This window comes from Nuphar pumila, chromosome 3 (assembly GCF_984573655.1).
Source record: "Nuphar pumila chromosome 3, dmNupPumi1.hap1.1, whole genome shotgun sequence".
NCBI classification, from domain to species: Eukaryota; Viridiplantae; Streptophyta; class Magnoliopsida; order Nymphaeales; family Nymphaeaceae; genus Nuphar; species Nuphar pumila.
Genome location: NC_143251.1, coordinates 19,815,261 through 19,837,125, shown reverse-complemented (window position 1 = coordinate 19,837,125; position 21,865 = coordinate 19,815,261). Strand labels below are relative to the sequence as shown.

General features: G+C 39.6%; 1 protein-coding gene across 2 annotated transcripts in view; it reads right to left on the bottom strand.

Annotated features, from left to right (window-relative positions):
- Nucleotides 1–221: 221 nt before the first annotated feature.
- Nucleotides 222–21,865, bottom strand: part of LOC149842200 (PPR containing-like protein) — a 50,157-nt gene continuing 28,513 nt past the window's right edge. For both annotated transcript variants that reach the window (XM_090001307.1, XM_090001308.1), the window contains exons 8-9: nucleotides 938–1,141; nucleotides 222–747 (exon numbers count right to left, since the gene is read on the bottom strand). In XM_090001307.1, coding sequence (XP_089857433.1) covers nucleotides 742–747; nucleotides 938–1,141 — 210 coding nt within the window. In that variant the 3' untranslated portion in view covers nucleotides 222–741. The remainder of the gene's footprint in view (nucleotides 748–937; nucleotides 1,142–21,865) is intronic.

Genomic DNA, 21,865 nt, shown 5'->3' with positions numbered 1-21,865 from the left:
ACCTAAAAAAAAGAATCCTGGAAGAAAAAGTCTGTTTGCGTCTCATGTGATTCGTAATCATGTGACTCGTGATTTGAAATCATTCGATTCCAAATCACAAGGGGGGCAATGTGATTCAGAATCACATGAGAAGTAAACAAAATGAGCCCAAACGTGATATTGCATGTGAGAAAATGGGGCAACTGAGAGTCATTCTCTTACCATTGTGAGAATTATTCTCGTTTGGGTCCAAGCAAACGTGACCAAGAATGAATATAACAGAATCATAAACCTTCTTCCCCCACAAGACAGGGAATCTGCTATGCCAATCTGGTGATGAAAAAAGCACTATCCATGTAAGCACACACAACAACACACTCAAGAAGTAACAAAAATTGTGCCCTATACAAAGTTTAATCATAAGAAAATCACACTCAGTTCTCTCAAATAAAAGACGTACTTGGTAATTCCTCTTTCTGGCCACATTACCAATCAAATCCTATGCAATACTTTCCCCAGAACACAATATAGCATGGCATCCTCAGTTGTGTCAACCGAGAAAGCTGTTCTCCATCTTGATGATCAAAATATCCTGTTCCATGTAATCTGCCAAACCATGCATTGCAGGTACCCTGTACAATGAGGCACGACATCAAGAAGTGTCACCTGATCATCATCAGACAATCTTAATGGGAAACATTCACATCAGAAAAACTTAAGGCACTTCTTTCACCAGATCTGTCATCTGAACCTTCTCTTCGCTCACCCCTGAAACTTCAAAAGGCCATTGAATCAGAACAAAACTCAAAAAAATTTCAAGACAAAATTAGAAAGGAGGCAAAATCAGCCATTCTGAAACAATAATAAAAGCTTGAAATTACATTTTAAGCTTTTAGCAAGAAAATAACTGGGCGTTGCTTCTTTAATCGCCAGATCAGTTGCATGGAAGAGAACAAACCTTTTTCATTTTAACTTTTTCACTGGACAACTTACGATATTTCCTCGAGACCACTCTGGATGATTCACTCAACAAATCATCATACTTCTCCAATACTTTTTTCTGTTCATCAGATAAGCCAAGCAATTCATATGAATCTGCAATCTTCTGTATAACGGACTTATTTGGAGGTTTTCTGCCAAAAGCTTCGAGGTCCTTGAAAAGCTTCAAAGCAAGAGGGAAGAGGAAAAGGTACACCAGATCAGTTGGTGGTAACGTAAGCATACAACAATTGCAGAAAATCATAAGTCAATAAAAATTTACTGATTGCGTCAAATTCCACCTAAGTTTCAACTCAATGGCTATAGAGATGTTCTTGCAAGGTGATACACAAAGAATGCAGGTATTATCTAATGTTGGTAAATTATGCATACAACTGATTCCATGCAGAAAATCAGAAGCTCATGACAATCAATTGGTTACATCTGATTACCCTGAAGTTTCAAATCAATACCTATAGAAATGTTCTTGAAAAATGATGCACATAACAAAAGCAGGTATTGTCCTAAAGCCTGAATATGAGCACCAATCTGCTAAATCTCTTGAAAACTCAATCATGTTGATTTTTGTTTGCAATATGAGCATTCATGAATACTCTGAGGGCAATTAGACATTAACCGTAGGTTCAATGTAACTGTAATGAAATGGTGGTCTTCCACGAATGCACTTGAATCACTCAAAAGAAGTGTCTAAAAGACACTTTAGACAAGACCTACAAAAGGGTATAAATGAAATAACATAAAAAAAATAATAAAACTTTATTAATAACAAGAAAAATGCTTAACAAACATTTAGAGTGAATTTACATGAGGGGATGCACCCCTATTTATACAAGTGAGAAGGGGTTAGAGGAGAGCTCTCCTTGTATAGTCCAACGACAATGCATATGGTCAAGTTCCAATTGGAACTTGACCAATAGTTATTATCTAGTTCCATGAAAACTAGATAATAAATAAATAAAAAGAAAATGAAAGGAAAAAATTCAAAATTATATTTACAAATATATATATATATATATATATATATTACATTTTAACACTCCCCGTCAAACTTACGGTACAATGAGTGAATGTTTGTCTAAGAGGAAGTAAAATCTGGGAGCCGAGAGAGGTTTGGCGAAGAAGTCTGCTAATTGATATTCTGATGCGACATATGGCAGATCAATGGTTTCACGTAAGTATTCCTCTCTGACATAGTGACAATCCATGTCGATATGTTTGGTGCGCTCATGGAAAGTCTGGTTGTTTGCAATGTAGATTGCACTCTTGTTGTCACAACACATTCGTGAGGCTTGTGTTGCTTCAGATCCCATGTCAGCAAGCAGTCGCCTGAGCCAAACAACTTCCATTATGAAGGTTGTCATGACTTTATATTCAGCTTCAGTGAAGGAAAGAAAGACTTTTTGTTGCTTCTTGCACCTCCACGATATTAGAGATTCACCTAAAAACACACAGAAACCAGTGGTTGAGTGTCTATTATTAGGATCACCTCCCTGGTCAGCATCAATATAAGCAATTAAATTTAATGGTGATGATGCAGACAAGAAGAGGCCTCGTGAGAGATAACTCTTTAAATATCTAATAATACGTAAAACATCTCCCATATGAACAGAAGTAGAAGCATGTTGAAATTGACTAGCTGTGTGTACAGCATGTTCTATGTCTGGTCTAGTGATAGAGAGATAGGAAAGTGCTCCAACAAGCTGTCTGAATGAAGTAGGTGTTAAATTATGTATATATAAATATATATATATATACATATACTTATATATATATATATATATACATACGTATATATATAAGTATATATATACATATATGTATATATACATAATGTATTTCTCTTTCTGTACAACCAAAAACCCGATATGGGTGTTTTGGTAAAATACCATGTACTTTTTTTAAATTTTTTCTTTCTTTTTTCCCTTTTTCTTTTTCTTTTTTTATTTCTTATTTTTCCTTTTTGAAGGACCATAGGGGGCCCCACCCACCTAGTCGTTGGGGCTCCCAACGACTAGAAGGGAGACCCCTTTATGGTCCCTCCTTTAGCTCTCCTCCTCTATAAATAGAGGAGGTTCTCACTTGTAATGGCATGGGGTTCTCACCCTCTTCTTCTTTTCTTCAATAATATCCAACTTATGACTTTAAGTCATTTTCCCCTCTTGTGGGTTTTTTGTATACACTTTTAGTGTTTGTGCTCTTGGCTCTTGTGATCACTCTTAAAGAGTGTCTTTTGCTTTATTGGTGCTTCCGCCCCTGTTCATTACATGGTATCAGAGCAAGGTTGGTAATCCGGCTTCTATCTTTTTTGGTGCCTTGGGACGTGTGCCTCTCAAGCTTTTGAAGAAGGAAAGAAGACATTCTGACTCCAATGGAACGTGATTCTAAAGTTGAGCTTTCTTTCAAGCTCAATGGATCCAATTATCTTATGTGGGCCTCCGCTATGGAAAAGCATCTTAGAGGTAAGAAACTTTGGGGTTTTGTTATGGGAACTACTCCCGAACCCTCTCTTGTTCTCACTAAAATTGAAAATGATGTTGAAAAAACTTTAGATGGTGATGAACGCATCAAAGCTATAAATGATCATCAATCCAAAATTGAGGATTGGGAAAGTAATCATGCCAAAATTTTGGCATGGTTTATGAACAATGTGGACCTCAAAAATTGTGCAAATATTGCAAAATTTAGAAGAGCCAATGAGGCATGGTTCTTCCTTAAGGGTATGTATACCCAAAAGGATCTTGCTAGACAATTTTTTTGTCAAGAGAAAATTCGTTCCACTAAACAAGCGGATATGAGTGTCCGTGACTACTTTAGCTCTTTAACCCCTCTTTGGGATGAGCTTGCTCTTCTTGAACCTAAATGGGTGGCTCCGAAAAATATTGAATTAAGAAGAAAACAAATTGAAAAGGAGCACTTTTTCCAATTTCTTCATGGTCTACGACCGAAATATGAGCAAGTTAGGGCATCCCTTCTCCATAGAAGTAAAGTCTTACCCATTGAAGACACCCTTGCCAAAGTATGCCAAGAAGAAACTCGACTTGGCCTAAGTATCAAGGGTGATGATGTTTTGGCCGTTTCTAGGCCCGGATCAAATGTAAAAGCATATAGACCTCCCCACTTCAACAAAAATAATGGATATAGAAAGGGAGTGATTTGCCACTATTGTAATGAACCGGGTCACATTAAACCGGTTTGCCCAAAGCTTAAAGAAAAAGTGGTCGCGGTTGGAGAAAATTCTCCAAAGAAGGAAGAAGAAAGTGTCAAAGAGGGAGATATCAAAGAAGCTCTTAATCATATCTCCGAAGTTCTCCAACATCTTCTCAAGACTTCTTCATCTTCAACATCCGGAGCCGCCATCGCCTACTCTTCATCACCTCCAGGTACGTGGATACTAGACTCTGGTGCTTCTTTTCACATGTCATCTCATAAAAACTCGCTTTCTAATGTTTTTTCCGAACCCATATCTTCTTATGTTTCAACGGCCTATGGGACATCTTTAAAAATTGAAAGTATTGGAACACTTGATTTTAAAACTTCTCAAGCCTTCTTTGTTCCTAAAGTAAGAGTCGTTCCAAAAATTAATCTAAATCTTTTTTCCGTTTCCCAAATCACCGATCATGGATGCCAAGTTTTTTTCTCACCTAAAGATTGCACCGTGCAGGATCTCCAGTCAGAGAAGCTGATTGGGCAAGGCCATAGAAGGGGTGATCTTTATTTTATGGGCTTTTTTACTCTTCCATCGAAGTCATTTTGCAATCTTATAAAGGACAAAAGTATTGTAATTTGACATGAGAGACTTGGTCATCCAAATTTTGTAAAGATGTCTCTTTTTCCTTTTTTGAACAATACTTGTAAAGACAAACACATGACTTGTAAAGATTGCATTTTTGGAAAATCTAAAGCTATTCCATTTCCTCAAAGAAATTATGTCACCACTCGGCCTTTTGAACTTGTTCATTCCGATGTATGGGGACCTTCCCCTATTTTATCCAAAGGAGGATTTTCGTACTATGTGGTCTTTATTGATGATTTCACTCAATTTACATGGATTTACTTCTTAAGTCGCAAATCCGAAGTTTTCTCCTTCTTTAAAGAATTCCATGCAATGGTTAAAAATCAATTTTTAGGAAATCTATCCATTCTTAGATCCGATTCGGGAGGCAAATATATGTCCAATGAATTTCAAATCTATTTGAAAGAAAATGGTATTTGCCATCAACGTTCTTGTCCAAACACTCCGCAACAAAATGGTCTTGCGGAAAGAAAGCATATACACATAATAGAAACCACAAGAACTTTATTAATTTCAAAAAATATTCCAAAATCCTTTTGGGCCGAAGCGGTTCTAACCTCAACATATCTTATCAATAGAACCCCTTCATCTTCTTTGAAAAATCTTTCTCCATTTGAAAAACTTTACAATATGTCTCCCGATTATAAAAGACTAAGAATTTTCGGATGTAAATGCTTTGTTTTAACTCGCAAAAATAATAAATTTTCTTCTAGAGCTATTGAATGCATTTTCTTAGGATATGGCGAAAAACAAAAAGGTTATCGGTGCTTTAACATATCAAATAATAAACTTTATATCTCAAAAGATGTCACATTCTTAGAAGAAGAAAATGGTTTTTCGCATAAACCGAATGAAGATATTGATTATTCCTTTTTATTTGACTTATTGCCTCAAGAAAAGGTCATTGATGATAATGTTGAATCTAGTGAATCGCTCATAGACGATTCTTTTGAACCTCCTAATGATGACCAAAATTTACAAGAAAATGTACAAAGGCAAATACAAGTCTACTCTAGAAGAAATGAAAGTAATCCTCCTTGTGCCCTTGAAAAAATCTCTCAAAATGAGTCAACTGAAGAAACCTCTCAAAGAAGATCAAATCGTATTTCAAAAATACCAAACAGATTTATATCTTATGATTCTTTTTCTCCAAATTTTCGGGCATGTTTGCTTGCTCTTCACTCAATACATGAACCAACTCATTATAATGATGCTAGACAATATGCTCATTAGAATGAAGCAATGGAACTGGAACTTAATGCACTTAAGAGGGCTCAAACTTGGCAAATCGTTGATCCACCCAATGGCAAGAAACCCATTGGATGCCGATGGGTTTTTAAAGTTAAAACTAAGTGTGATGGATCTTTAGAAAGATATAAGGCCAGATTAGTGGCCAAGGGATATGCCCAAGAGTATGGGGTAGATTATGATGAAACCTTTGCCCCTGTTGCTCAAATGACTAGTGTTCGAGCTCTTATTGCAATAGCCTCTGCTAAAAAATGGTCAATTTTTCAACTAGATGTCAAAAATGCCTTTTTAAATGGAAATTTAAATAAAGAAGTTTACATGGAACCACCTCCAGGTATGAATTTAAATGGTAAAATTTTGAAATTAAAAAAGGCCTTATATGGACTTAAGCAAGCTCCTAAAGCTTGGTATGATAAGTTTAGTAATGTATTAATCAATTTAGGATTTACTTCTTGTTATACTGACACTGCTCTTTTTGTTAAGAAAACAGGTAATTTCATTGATATTCTTTTGTTATATGTTGATGATATGATCATCACTGGGGATGACAAAAAGGGGGTAAATGATGTGAAGTCTATGTTAAAAGAAACTTTTGATATGTCTGACCTTGGATTCTTGAGATATTTTTTAGGAATTGAAGTAGCTTACTCCCCGCGAGGATACATTTTATCTCAGATGAAATTGGCAGCAGACGTTTGTATCAAATCTGGAATATCTGATGAAAAGAAAGTTGAGACTCCTGAAGTTATCAATGCAAAACTAAGACTTGAGGATGGTATTCTTCTTGAGGATCCAACCCCCTACCGTCAATTAATTGGATCCCTCACCTATCTATCCATCACCCGTCCAGATATAGCTCATGTGGTTCATGCAGCAAGCCAGTTTCAGCATGCACCTACTTCGGTTTATATGGCAACCGTAATGAGAATTGTGCGATACATCAAAAATACCATCTCCAAGGGACTCTTCTTATCCTCTTCCTCATCCCTTGAGTTAACTGCTTTTACTGATGCTGACTGGGGAGGAAATCCCAATGATCGTATCTCAACTATTGGTCTTTGCATTTTTTTAGGTGAATCTCTCATTTCGTGGAGATGCAAGAAGCAGCAGAAGGTCTCACTATCATCCACTGAAGCTGAATATCGGGCCATGGCAATGACAACTATGGAAATCGTATGGCTCAGAAGTCTCCTTGGTGACATGAGCGTCCTCATTTCCTCTCCCACCAAGCTCTGCTGTGATAACAAAAGTGTCATATACATTGCAAGCAATCATACTTTTCACGAGCGGACCAAGCATATCGAAATGGATTGCCATTATGTTCGAGATGAATATCTCTGAGGAACTATCACGTTACCATACGTCACTTCAAAATATCAACTGGCTGACTTCTTCACCAAAGCGCTCTCAACTCCACGATTTATGTTTCCTCTTAGCAAACTTTCGGTCTTCTCCCCGTAAAGTTTGAGGGGGCATGTTAAATTATGTATATATAAATATATATATATATATACATATACTTATATATATATATACGTATATATATAAGTATATATATATACATATATGTATATATACATAATGTATTTCTCTTTCTGTACAACCAAAAACCCGATAGGGGTGTTTTGGTAAAATACCATGTACTTTTTTATTTTTATTTTTTCTTTCTTTTTCCCCTTTTTCTTTTTCTTTTTTTATTTCTTATTTTTCCTTTTTGAAGGACCATAAGGGGCCCCACCCACCTAGTCGTTGGGGCCCCAACGATCATATTTATGACCGTTGGGGCTCCCAACGACTAGAAGGGAGCCCCCTTTATGGTCCCTCCTTTAGCTCTCCTCCTCTATAAATAGAGGAGGTTCTCACTTGTAATGGCATGGGGTTCTCACCCTCTTCTTCTTTTCTTCAATAATATCCAATTTATGACTTTAAGTCATTTTCTCCTCTTGTGGGTTTTTTGTATACACTTTTAGTGTTTGTGCTCTTGGCTCTTGTGATCACTCTTAAAGAGTGTCTTTTGCTTTATTGGTGCTTCCACCCCTCTTCATTACAGTAGGATCATCAAGAAGCTCTCCATCATCAATTTTCATTTTATCATTGACTACTTCTGAAGTATCCGCTTTCTTATCGTCTGTAATGTCAGACCTGGAAACAATATCAAAAGAAAATTTAGATTGAGATATCAAATACCCACGAGGGGGAAAGCAACTTCAATTCCTAAAAAATATCTTAATAATCCTAAGTCAGACATTTCAAAATGCGCTTTAAGAAGAGTTGATATCGGCAACTCCCTGTTTGTTGCCTCCGGTGATGATCATATCGTCCATATAAAAGAGAAGAATGATGATACCTGCATCAGATTTCTTAATAAACAAAGTGGTGTCAGTCAAACAAGAGTGAAATCCAATATCAATCATAACATGACTAAGTTTGTCGTATTAGGCTTTTGGTGCTTGTTTAAGGCCATAAAGGGCTTTCTCAAGACGAATAGTTTTACCCTTAAGAATACTAACACCAGGCGAGGCATCCATGTAAACTTCTTCCACGAGACTTTCATTCAACAAGGCATTTTTGGCATCCATTTGAAATATAGACCATTTTCTAATAGAAGTCAAGGCAATTAGAGTTCTAACAGTGGTCATATGAGCCACAGGGGCAAAGGTTTTTTCATAATCAATGTCATATTCTTTAGCATAACATTTTTTCATTCTATTAGAAAAAGGTAATCTTTTTATTTTACCAAGAATGCAGTCTTTACAAGAAAAACTTTCAGAATTACAAAAAATTTTCAAATTTGAAAAGTATTGAATTTTAGACATATGAGGATGGTCGTCTTTTGTGCCATAACTCTGTTTCTAATTTCTAAACATTTAAGCAAAATACATTCTTGGGTAATTCCAAAAAGTCCATGTAATATAGTCCTCCTTCTCTATGGCCTTCCCCAATCAGCTACCCTGACTGGCGATCCTGTATCCAACAACCATTAGAAGAGAATGAGATATTACATCTATAATCAGATATTTGTGACACAGATAAGAGATTCAAATTTAGTTTAGGAACATATCCCTCTGGAATACAAAAAAAATTAGATTTTTGAAAACTTTCAAAAAATCCTGCTCCTTTTATTTCAAGAGATGTTCCATCTGTTGTAAAAACCTTTAAAATATTTGAGTTGTTTTTAATGCATTCGGATAGACTTTTGTCATTTGGGGTCGTAAAATGAGGCACCAAAATCTAAAAGCCAAGAAAAGTTACCTGGACCGAAAACAGATGCGAATGTCGCTCCAGTTGAGGCTTCAGTTGAAGAGGATACCCCTTTAAGAAGAGGTTGAAGAATCTTCATTAGTTGAGCCATAGATGCAAGTGCATCTTGATCTTTTAGGTCGGTTTCAACAGATGTGGCCCTTTTTTTGTCTCTTCTTTTTAATTTTGGACATTAAGGCCTATAGTGCCCTGGTTCATGACAGTGATGACAAATAACTTTTCTTTTGTCAAACTCACCACTCTGTCTTCCAAAATGAGGTGGCTTATAAGTGCAAGTGTGATTTCCTAGTCTAGACACTGCTAGAACAGAATCATCATCAATTTTTGGAGTACTCTGAGTCAATTTTCCTTCATAGTAAGTTCTTCAATAGTATCCACAATAGTAGAAATTTTTCCACGATGAAGAAGGGTCGATATGGTGGATTCAAATTCTGGCCTTAAACCATTCACAAATTGGTAAAAGTGTTTCATATCGAGTTGCTTTTGGCGAAGCTCGATATCCTCAGCACAATGCTATTTTGGCTATAAAAGAGCCAATTTTTTCCAAAGTTTGGATAACTCATTGTAATATTCATGAATGGATTTGTCTTTTTGAGTCATTGTCCAAACTTTTTCTTGTAGATTGCACACATGTGCAATATCTTTAAGGGAATAGATATTTTTAAGGTATTCTCATGCCTTATCGGCATGTTCAAATTATTGAGGCTAGAGCATTTTTTAACGTTTACGCTATTAATAAGTCATGACATAATTTTTGCATGCCCCATCCTCCACTCTTTCCATTTCTTTTCATATGAGGCCAAAGTCTTGATCTTCTCCTCTTCCGTTAGAGGAACTTCTTTATCACCTTCTTTCTTGGTGAGAGATAGTTTAGGTTCCGAATCAAAACCATCAACTATTCCCTATAAACATTTTCCCCATATGTGGTGCTTCATAATTGAAGCCCACATTACATAATTAGTATCATTTAACTTCATGGGTATGATGGTGATCTTATCATTGTCATTCATCTTTGTGAAGAAAATAGGAAAAGAAAAAGAAAGAGAGTAGAGAGAAGAGAAGAGAGAGAGAATACAATACTATTTTGTAGCGCAAGTCCTCCTTTCTTCTAGTGAATCTTCTTGTAGCCGAAAATGAAGTGATAAAACACTCTTTGCAAGAATAAGGTGATAACACACCTTTGCAAGTGAAGCACGGAAATCGAGGCAAAAGCTTCTCAAGATCTAAAAATTTTCTTGCTCTGATACCATGTAATGAAATGGTGGTCTTCCACCAATGCACTTGAATCACTCAAAAGAAGTGTCTAAAAGACACTTTAGACAAGACCCACAAAAGGGTATAAATGGAATAACATAAAAAGAAATAATAAAACTTTATTAATTACAAGAAAAATGCTTAACAAGCATTTAGAGTGAATTTACATGAGGGGATGCACCCCTATTTATACAAGTGAGAAGGGGTTAGAGGAGAACTCTTAAGGAGTTCTCCTTGTAGCCGTTGGACCTAGTACAACGGCTAGAACTCTAACCGTTGGACTAGGTCCAACAACTATGCATATGGTCAAGTTTCAATTGGAACTTGACCAATAGTTATTATCTAGTTCCATGAGAACTAGATAATAAATAAATAAAAAGAAAATGAAAGGAAAAAAATAAAAATTATATTTACAAAAATATATATAATAATAATATATAAATATATTATTATATATATGTATTTTACATTTTAACAGTAACAACCGACTTTTTGGGCTCCTAATATGTTGTTTGCCAGACTTAAAAGACTAACTGAATGGAGGCAAAATGATGAGAGAATCCAAAGCCTAGGTGTCCGAAAAATGCCAGAGTGAGCACTCAATGTCCAGAGTGTTAAAGAATCTCATATTACATGTATCGGTGCTACCCTTGTAACTGTGTACATATGTTTATTACTTTCTGTAACATAGCATTAGGAGCCTCAGTCAACTATTTTTGTAGCAAAGGGGGGTCGACCCCTATATGTTGAATATTCTCACACTTTTGAAGTAATGAAGCCCTAACTATTTTGAGTGATCTTTCTTCTCCCTTTTCCTCTTCTCTAGTGCTTGGGTTCCCATTGTCCAATATGGTATCAGAGACATATTGGCACTAGAGAGAGGACAATGTGGGAGCATCCAGAAGACAGCAGAGGCATCATTCTCGTCCCACATGAATCAGGCACGAAACCTGAGGTGATAACATTGGCACGCCCAAGTGATATTCTGAGCATGGCCTATTTGATATGGGAATTTGGCAGCTGTTCATTTTAGAAGCCATATCAATCAAAAATCATAGAGATTGGAGCAGTACTTGATTTCTGTGTTTTTTTTAATATTTTTTTTTTGAGTGCATGTTTGGTCCAGATCTGCTTATTTTGCTTGGTGTGAGTTTATCAATAGTTTTTGAGCTTTCATATGAGATGGTTTCTGCTTGTTTGTGTGTTAGCTTTCATTTGGTTGTGACAAATTATTGGCGTGCTATCGTTTAAAACTCCTTCACGTGATAAAAGGATGATATTTTTTTTGTGATATATACATCAACTTTCCAAATTCGTTAAACTAACGTGATAACTTCAGGAGTCTAGGATTTCAACCTCCTGATATTAAATCTGTTAAATTGTATCTCTTAATATATATATATATATAAAGAGAGATACATATATATATACGTAATGTATATATGTGTATGTATCTACTTACATATATATAAATATATATTTCTTTAATTGTATGCCCTCAGGGGCATTTTGGTCATTTCCCATTTTGTGCATATTCATAATTATGAATGTGACTGTAATTATTTTCTTTTCTTTTCTTCTTTTATTTTTTTGTTTTTTTGTTGACTTTAGTCGACCTTGGAATGGGGTCCAACATCTAGTCATTGGACCCCCTCCAATGGTTAGAATTCTAACTGTTGGAGGGGCTCCAACGACTAGTGGAGCCCCTTCCAAGGTCTCCTAGTGGCATTATAAATAGGGGACTTCCCCTTGTATTTGTAAGATACTTGAGGGAGCTTTAGCTCCATTGTAAAAAGGTTTTTATCCTATTTTTCATAATAAAGAAATATTCTTTTAGCCTTCTGGCTTAACCCCTTTGTGGGTTTATGGGTTTAGCACTTTATGTGCTTTTGGTTGCCCCTTAGTGGGTTTGTGTATTTGCATCTTAAGTGTGCATTTATGGGTTCATTATCGAACCCTTTGTTTTCTTACAAAATCAACTTTAAGCTATGTTGTGATTGGAATCTCTCTCACATTGCTAACAAGAATAAGTTAGTACTAGACTCAAATAAGTGTTGGGGTTCCTGATGAAATTCCTTCAAACCATGTTAAGAATGAGCATCACCATCACACTAGTTGGTAACATAGACGTAGGTTTGCCATCCTTGGCCTTCAGGTCAAGCTCAGTTGTGGAGCTTGAACTGAACTTCCCCATAACTTATCCCTCCCTCTCGTCAACCTGCAGCACCACCCTATTCTCAATGCTAAAGGCCTCTTGCACTCCTCCCAGTTCATCTCCTCTCTTTTTACCATCATACTCTACCATCACCAACAACAACAACAACAAGCTGTTGAACGTGTTAACATAAACAACATGCACGAAGTGAAGAGGCAACAAAAGATGACCAAGAGAAGAGGAGAGGAAGGGAGGTAAATTAATGTGATTGAACTTGCAGTTAGTTAATAAGTGGGGTACCAAAAGAAGACCAGGCAAAGAGGAGAGAAAAGGGGATGTGATTAGATACACCTACAGTTGGTTAAGAAGTAGGGTATTCAAATAGCGAGTAGATGTTGTTTATTCAGTTCAGATGAAGACTCTAGATCACCTCTTTAGAAACATGCATCCTCTTTAAAGAACTTAATGAGGCATCATGGCAGGATTTTACTGACTTTTTGAACCATCTCATAAACGTTAGGGACCTCCTGCTTGCTATGCATTTGAAGGGCAAAGGTAAGAAGTGGACTTTCGTGTGTAGGTGTTGGATTCTACTGGCTTGGAGAGAGACCTGGCTCCTTCGCAACCGCTGCAAGTTCAGGGAAGAAAGACCATGCTTGAGAACACTACAACATAGAATCAAGTGGGAACTCAAGGAAAGAATGCTTCTTAAATAGCCCAACCAGGATATCACCTAGGTGGGCTACTCAGGAGTTGAACTATGACTAGCAACGCCCCCTGCTTTTGCCATCTCATAGGAATTGATTCCAGAAACTTGATCTTTTTCCTGAGGGAAAGAATGCAATCACCACGAGAATTTTGATGGTGCTCTGCTAGTGGTGAAGATTTGATGCAGAGGGAGGGAGAGAGGGGTCACAAGTGGGGCTCTACCAGTGGTGGCACAACGATGGATGCACCCTGCAGACGTCAGTGGTATAGGCGGTTGCATACAACAGGCACGGCTCGGATGGTAGTGCAGCAGTGATCAAGATGGTGGAGTAAAAACAACGAAAATTAAGGCAATAGCAATGGGGATGGTGGCATATCAGCGATGTAGGTGGAGGCAAGCAGTAGGATATTTTTAACATCCCACAAAATGCAACCTTTTAAAACTTTTCCCAAAACCTGAAATTTTGAGAAAATTTAAAAAATTTTATTCATGTAAAACTAAACATGACTTTCAAAAGGTAATGCATCAACGAGCTCATCTAGGGCCACTTTCCAACCGTTCCAAATTATGGACAGCCCGCATAAGCGCAAGCACAGGCATATGTTAGCCTCCTAGTATCAGGTACAGTACGGAACCATCCATAGACACAACTCGATTGAATTTATTACACTAACAAAAATCATATAATAAATGCGGAAGACGAAATACATATAAAGCTATGTCACACGAACTCGGCTAGGAAGTCAATGCACCCGTGTCGACACGACCCGACACGGGTGCAGCTTCGGACACGGGGCAGACTCGGTCAACAAGTGTTAGACTCGGTCAATGCATCGGGGTCAAGTCTGTCCACTTTATAGACTCAGTCAACTTTAACCGAGCCTATTGTTGTTCATATTTAAAATTTATTTTGGACTCGGGACGGATCCGGATTCAGACCCAACCCAGATCCAAAATGTGTATCGAGGTCGGGGTCAGGGTCAAGGTCGGGGTCGAACCCTAAAGAGGCTACGCAGGGGTAGGGTCTTACGACAGACCCCTCCCCGCCGATCTTTCCCTCTCCCCCAACTGTCCCTCACTCCTCGTCCCCTTCAGTCTCGCCGATGACCCAGACCCCGACGACCGTAGCCACAGGCGACGCCAGCCACCGGTCCTCTCAAGTATGCCCTCCTCCCTCTTTCGTTCTTCTTCCTCTTCGTCCGGCAGGGGGCGAAGGCCCCTACCTGAGTTTATTTTTCGGCAAGGGACTGCCCCCTACCTCAGATTTGTTTTCCGGCAAGGGACTGCGCCCTGCCTCAGATTTTTAATATATATATATATATAGCCGAGTTCCCGTGTCCAAAAATTTTAAAATTGTGTCGCGCATGTACTCGCACCCATGTGACATAGATTTAAAGGTTGAGACATTTGGGGGGTTACGTAATAAGATTGAGATTTAAAATATTCGAAGGATTGAGAATAATAGCTTCATCTTTATAATTAAAAGCAAATCATGACATAAGCAAAAGGTTTCATTTTATTCCAAATAACAGTAATGTTAAATACATTAAAAGTGTTCAAATTCAAAAGTAATGTTTTGATCTCTCATAGATCGATAACTCGATAACAGCAGTGCATACCAAGAAGCTCGAACATGTCCTCCCGCCTCAATCCTTCGGGATGATATCTGTAATTTTTTGTTAAGGTGTTAATACAACACACCGGTTGGATCCCTAAACTAAACTTGAAGAATAGAATCAAGTTTGATTGGTACAATTATAGCGTGATTCACCCTCATTTATAAAATAAGGGTCAAGGGAATCCACTTACAAACATTCATTCATTCATTCATTCTCATTGCATTCATTTGCATAAATGAATAAACCAATTTCATATAACAGATATGATTGAACAAAAGAAAAAATAGGTCAAGTCTCATTGACCATCGTATCCAACGTGAAACACATGCAAGGACTGCAAGGTATGTATGAAAGTAGAAAATCAATCAAAGGAAACTGTTAGGTCAAGTCTCATTGACCATCGTATCCAGCGTGAAACACATGCACATGCTATCCACACAATTGTGAGATTCTCTTACTTGATTGAAAGTGGCAAGAAGTGCGAAAATGCAAGGACTGCAAGGTATGTGTGGAGGTAGAAAATCAATCAAACTGTTAGGTTCTTTATGGGACTTCACCCTGAATATGATAATGTGGGGAATGTCATTATTCATAGGACATTTATGCCCCCTGTAGCTTGGGCTCTCTCTAAGCTCATTGCATAAGAGACTAAAACCAGGTCTCTTCAAACTTACTCAGAGGTTTCATTGGATATGGCTCTCTCTAAGCTCATTGCATAAGAAACTTAATGAGAGCAGTCATTTGTGTTGATGCATGTATCACAATGATTTTCATTGGATATGGCATTTGTTGGGGACCGACTTCCCAAAGGTTTCGCTGTGGGGGTATGTATGATCAAGACCAGGTGACCCGGCTAGAGTGGTAGATTCTTTTTGAGGATGTACACTGTCCACAAACGGGTAGCGGCAAAGACGGTGAACTCCTGTGAGGAAGTGTATGGTACAAGAGCAGTTATATCATCTAGGGCGAAATTCCTTGTGAGGTTGTACATTTTCCAGATCGGGTAATCCGGCTAGAGCGGTAGAATCTTTGTGAGGATATACACTGTCCACAAATGGGTAGCCGCAAAGACGGTGAACTCCTGTGAGGAAGTGTATGGTTCAAGACCAAGTATACCCTCTAGGGCGGTAATTCCTTGTCAGGTCATATATCTCCCGGACCGAGCGATCCGATGTGGATCTTGTGTTTTTGCTTACCATAAAAAGTTATGGTGAGCTGTGATAATCTTCTGAGATTGTTTGTGATAGCCAACTATGAATTCATAGTTTCGGCTTTCTGTTTTAGCATGATTACATGCAGGACTCAGATGTGAGAATCAGATCGTTAGCGATTTGAGTTAGTGATTATGTTTTGGACCTTCTACGGAAGGGTGGGCTTTTCTGAGAAAGTATGACGCCTTAGTAAGTCATAACCGGTGACAGTTGACCGCGTAAGGCCTTGAGAGATGAAATAGATTAAGGTTGTTCAGGACAAAGTGTTTGTTAGAAGTAGTAAGCGACAAACGATGTTCTGATGATGATTAGATGCAGAGATGTCGTTCTAGGAACGAGAACAAGCTAGTTGCGTGGTGGTTCACAGCCTACGATCAATTGAATCGTATGTTGCGCTTGTCAGTTGCACTGCTTACTTGCTTTGAATTGCTTACTCGTTTGCACTACTTACTCGTTTCCACTACTTACCTTGTTGTATTGCTTACCTGTTTAACTGCATATCTGCTTTAAACTGCGTAACCTACTGAATTAAATGTACTTAATTCAGTTTCTTGTAGTCTCTTTTGTGCACCTACTAGTTTTTCGCGAAACTAACCCATTTTATGGGTACAGGTGATGATTAGGTACACTACGGACGATGGCGCGATTGCAAGATGGCTTCAAGACTTCTTCTTCCTGCTCTTAGCTCGCGTCCTGGACGCTATGGATTTCTATCGGATTTTCTTTGGGATATCTGAATCTTGTGAGTTTTGGTTCTTTTAGCTAACGTACCCAAAGTTGTTAGCTTGCCTTATGATTTATCAAAAGAAAAATCTTCCGCTGATTTCATAAACAAACTCTGAAGGAAAGAGATATTTCTAGTCTCTTGTCTGTTTTTCTGAAAAGGTTCGCAAGTTTGAAATTTGGGGCGTTACAACACCTGTGCACTTTTACTTCATTTACATGTTGCACATTGGTATTTTCACCATCACCATTACAGCACAGTGCCACTTCACTGCACGCTGTCACCCGTGCACAACACCTGTCCCACCTCCATTTCCCATACTTGCAAAAGCACAGTCATCTATATAATGCACTTACACATTGTCTCCTACATACAACACCTCCCTATACCACTTCCCCTACTCCACAGCACCCACATTTCATAGAATTTTCTTTTTTTTTAGTGGTTGTAGCTTTCTTAGATACATTCCTTCACTTCACTTTGCCACATCTTCATATTCCATCATCCCATCTTCATTGTAGCTTAGATACAGTTCCCAGCCACCTGCCATTCCATTGGCATCCTCCACATAACCTCTGAAGCATCCTTGCACCTGTATGTTGGTCATTGCCTAATGTCTCACAATGCATAGGCATCAGACCCACCCTTAGCATAGGTAATTTCCCCTTTAGCAGTACAGTCTTCTGTTAAGCATATGTTTGACTTCCCCATGACTGTCAAGGCTTCATTTTACAAGCAATAGCAGTCCATGGGCTGCTATGCTTTCACACATAGAAATCCCTGATAGCTAAAGCCTCATGTTTGTGTGCACAACATTCCACGGACTGCTACAGTCCCCTATATACACCTCATCATAGGAATCCTTCATTTGCCTAAGACATAACACCTTAGGCAAATACATGTAGATTTGCATTTAGCCCAAGGCATTGCATATGCCTCTCTCATATAGATTTTTCATTATACGTATATACATGTTTTGTAAAGCCCGCAATTTTTAAAAAAAAATTTTATTGTTTTGGACCCGGGTCGGATCGGGTCCGGACCCGACCCGAGCCCTTTATTTTTTTTAGGGTTTTAAAATAACCCGACTCGGGATCCCGAGCGCCGCGACCCCCCCCCCCTTTCTCCCCCTTCGTTTTCGGATGGATTAGGGAAACCCACAGGGGTTTCCCCTTCCATCGCCTCCCTGGAGCTTTTAAAAGCTCTGCGGGAGGGCAAAGGGAGGCACAGCCTTCGCCCCCCCCCCCCCCCCTGTGTCGCCTCCTCCTTCTCTGCGCTCGCTGCCGCTGCCGTCACTGCGCCCCGCCGTCGACGCCGGCCACCGCCTCCCAGGTACGCCGCCCTCTTCTCCTCCCTCTTCTCTTCCTCACCCCCCCCCCCCCTCTCTGTCACCTCGTCGGGAGGCCGACAGGCGACGCACGGCCCCTGCCGCGCCCTCCCGCCTCTCCGGTACTCATCGGAGGGCCGACAGGTGGCCTGCAAGGCCCCTATCGTCCCCTCTTCCCTCTGGGGGTGCGTCGGAGTGCCGGCAGGGGACCAATGGCCCCTACGACACTCCCTCACCTCTGGGGTGATAGGGAATCCGACAGGAGGTCGGCTGCCCCCTGTCACCCCCGTCCCGAACTCTCTCTCTCTCTGGCAGGGGTTAGCCCCTGCCGCCTCTCGATCTCTGGTAGGCAGGGGCAATGCCCCTGCCGTTTTCTATTTCCCGGCAGGCAGGGGATCGCCCCTGCCGCCTCTTGGCTTCTGGGAGGGCAGGGAATACCCCCCTGCTGCTCTTGATCCTCGGCATGCAGGGGGGCGGACACACCCCCCCCTGCAGCTCCATGATTTTGCCAGGCAGGGGTCGAGGCCCCTGCCATTTGTAGGTGCTTCAGGCAGGGGTCGAGGCCCCTGCCATTTGTAGGTGCTTCTGGCAGGGGCCGAGGCCCCTGCCGTCCCTTAATTCGTCAGGCAGGGGCTGGGGCCCCTGCCATTCCCCATTTTCGACAGGCAGGGGCTGGGGGCCCTGCCATTTCCCCATTTTCGTTAGGTAAGGGTCAAAGCCCTTACCATTCTTTTTGTGCCAGGCAGGGGCCGAGACCCCTGCCATTTCTTATTCGCCGTGCAGGGGGGCGAGGCCCTGCCACTTTATGTTGCCGGCAGGGGCTCAGCCCCTGCCACTTTAATGCTGCTGGCAGGGGCTCAGCCCCTGCCACTTGGATGTTGCCGGCAGGGGCTCAGCCCCTGCCACTTCGTTGTTGACGGCAGGGGCTCAGCCCCTGCCGCTTCGTTGTGATCGGCAGGGGCTGACCCCCCTGCCGCCTTGGTGTTTTCGACAGAGGGCTCAGCCCATGTCACCCCGCGGCTGTCTGCAGGTAAGGGCTCGCCCCTTGTCATTTTTCTGATTTCGGCCAGCAGGGGCACACAACTGCTGCCTCTCTCTTTTTCTATCGACAAGCCTGTTTTTTCTATTTCTCCGAATGATAAATAGAGTAGCGATGAATACTTACACTTTTGCAGACTTCGTATCGAACCCCGCTCTGGCTCCGCGGCCTGAGCCACATATCATCTACACGCATAGACGCACGCAGCTGCGCGACATCCCGAGGTAGGGGAAAGTCGCACGAAAAGTTTGTATGAACAAAATAAAATAAGACTTCTGAGATAGAATAGTTATTTTACATACCTGCTTATCTGAAGAAGTATTGGTTGGTCAGAGTTTTACTCATTTTGATTCTTTTGAAATTGCATGCTTAATGTAAATTTTGTGGTTAGACTCATTCTAGAAAGAATCAAGTAGTTTAATTGGCATACCTGTTTACGTGTAGGATTACTTAACTCGTGATTGTCTATTCTGCATGCTTATTCTTTTGAAACTGCATACTTAAGATAGACTTTGTGAATAGACTCAATTCTGGAGAGAAAACCACTGCAATTGCTATTGTAACCGAACCTTAAGTCATGTACGGTATGAATTTTATGTGAGGTCATGGAGTATCCTGAAGTGAAAATCAACACTTTATTGATTTTGATGTGATATTATCGGCCTTCACAGGCCAATTGCTCAGAAAAGCAATACATGTCATGTATGGACCAAAAGAATCATAAAACCTTATATGTTGCCCTCTCATCGTAGTCGTACCTCTAGGGAGGTACAACCGTACTTTTGGACAAGTACGTCCCATGTGGGTTACGATGGTTGGAGGACGAGGTTGTAGCAACCTCGATGCGTGTAATTTGCACAATGTTGAGATCACATAAATGGTGACATTTCGCCTTCACAGGCAAGATGCTCAAGTGGGTCTAATAGACCAGAGCATGTAGTATGGGGCGGCAGTTAAGAAACCCTCGTCATACTCATTCGATCTTCACGGTTCATCAAGGGAGAGGATGGATGGTACAAAAACTCCGATGGACAGGTTGTTAACAACCACCCCACGGGCAAAAGACTCGGTTTTCCCAGTCATCGGAGTCAGGGGAATTGGGATTACCATAAATTATCCTAGGTGGTAACTCCCAGGCACTTCTGCAGAAGTTGGATGCATCAATGGGCCACGAATGCCTTTGAGGATTTACTCTCTTGGTCACTGACCGTCCCCTTAGGAGCGGACTCAGCCAGCCATCCAGGTTAATGAAAACACCTGACATAATAAACCCCCGGATCGGTCTCGGTTGTTTCTACGTTTCGCGTCTGTGCGTACCCACAGGCCAGTTAATATCAGAACTTAAAGAATATCTTAATGAATAGTTGTAGATGATTGAGACTTACACTGCTTGAAATGCTTCAACTAACAACTCTTTGCACATATTACACTTGTTAGAATAGATTACAATTGTATTGATTGCTTAAATATCATAACTGCTTATCTCATGAATGTCCTGTTTTATTTTCATTCTACTTATTTGTTCGTGTTCCTACTGGTTTGTTATGAAACTGACCCATTTCATGGGCAGGTGAGGAGTAGGACTTCACTGGCGGCCGATGGCGTGGTGCAATATGGATCAAGATTTATCTTCTTTCTGCTGGCGGCTTGGCTCTGGGTCTTTTTGGAGTTTTCTTTAGATTTATTGAACTTTAGAACAAAATGCTCATTTTGTAATAAACTGCAGATTCTTAATCTATTGCCTTATTTCTTCAATTCCTTTAAGTGGTTGTACATGTGAATGATGATTTTTCAGCTAACGTACCCAGGATTGTTGACTTGTGTTCCTTTCTAAAGGTCTTCCGCTGTCGTTTTTAAAAGTTAAAACTTTAAATCTTTGAAAGGTTTTTCGATAAGGTTTTCGAAATCACAAGTCGAAATTTTGGGGCGTTACATGTTTTCTCATTAACATAGGGCCTGCCATATGCATTTTTCATTTGGTATAGGTACAACATTTTGTACATGCATTCTTTATTAGAACAGGTATAGTCATATGCCTTTATGTTTCTAACATAGTATTTTCCATTTTGTACATTTTGCTTTATACCAACCCAGTTTTGCATAAAATACATGGGAAGTGTTATTTTCTTCTTAGATTAAGGATTTTTTTAATTCAAGTTGTAATAGCTAGATATTAATAAGAATTTTTTTTCCTGTACTAGATTAGAATGTATGAGCGTGTAAATATCATTTGTTTCATTATTATTCTTTTATTTCTGAAAAATCACGAATGGGAACACGAATGACACGTGCACCATTCTAATAAAAGGTGATTAAATCCTAAGTTGATGATTTGCATCAATGGTCATAGTCAAGGTGTGAACAAAACTTAGGATTTTCATCTTTTATGGAATAACACTGGATCTCTTTTCAAAAATCATCATATTTTTCTAAATATTTTCTTCCATTATCAGAGTTTAACTTGAAATTAACTCAAAATACATATCAATGGCCATAGTCAGGATATATTAAGAGTTTATTTCATTTCAAACTCTATAAAGGCACCAA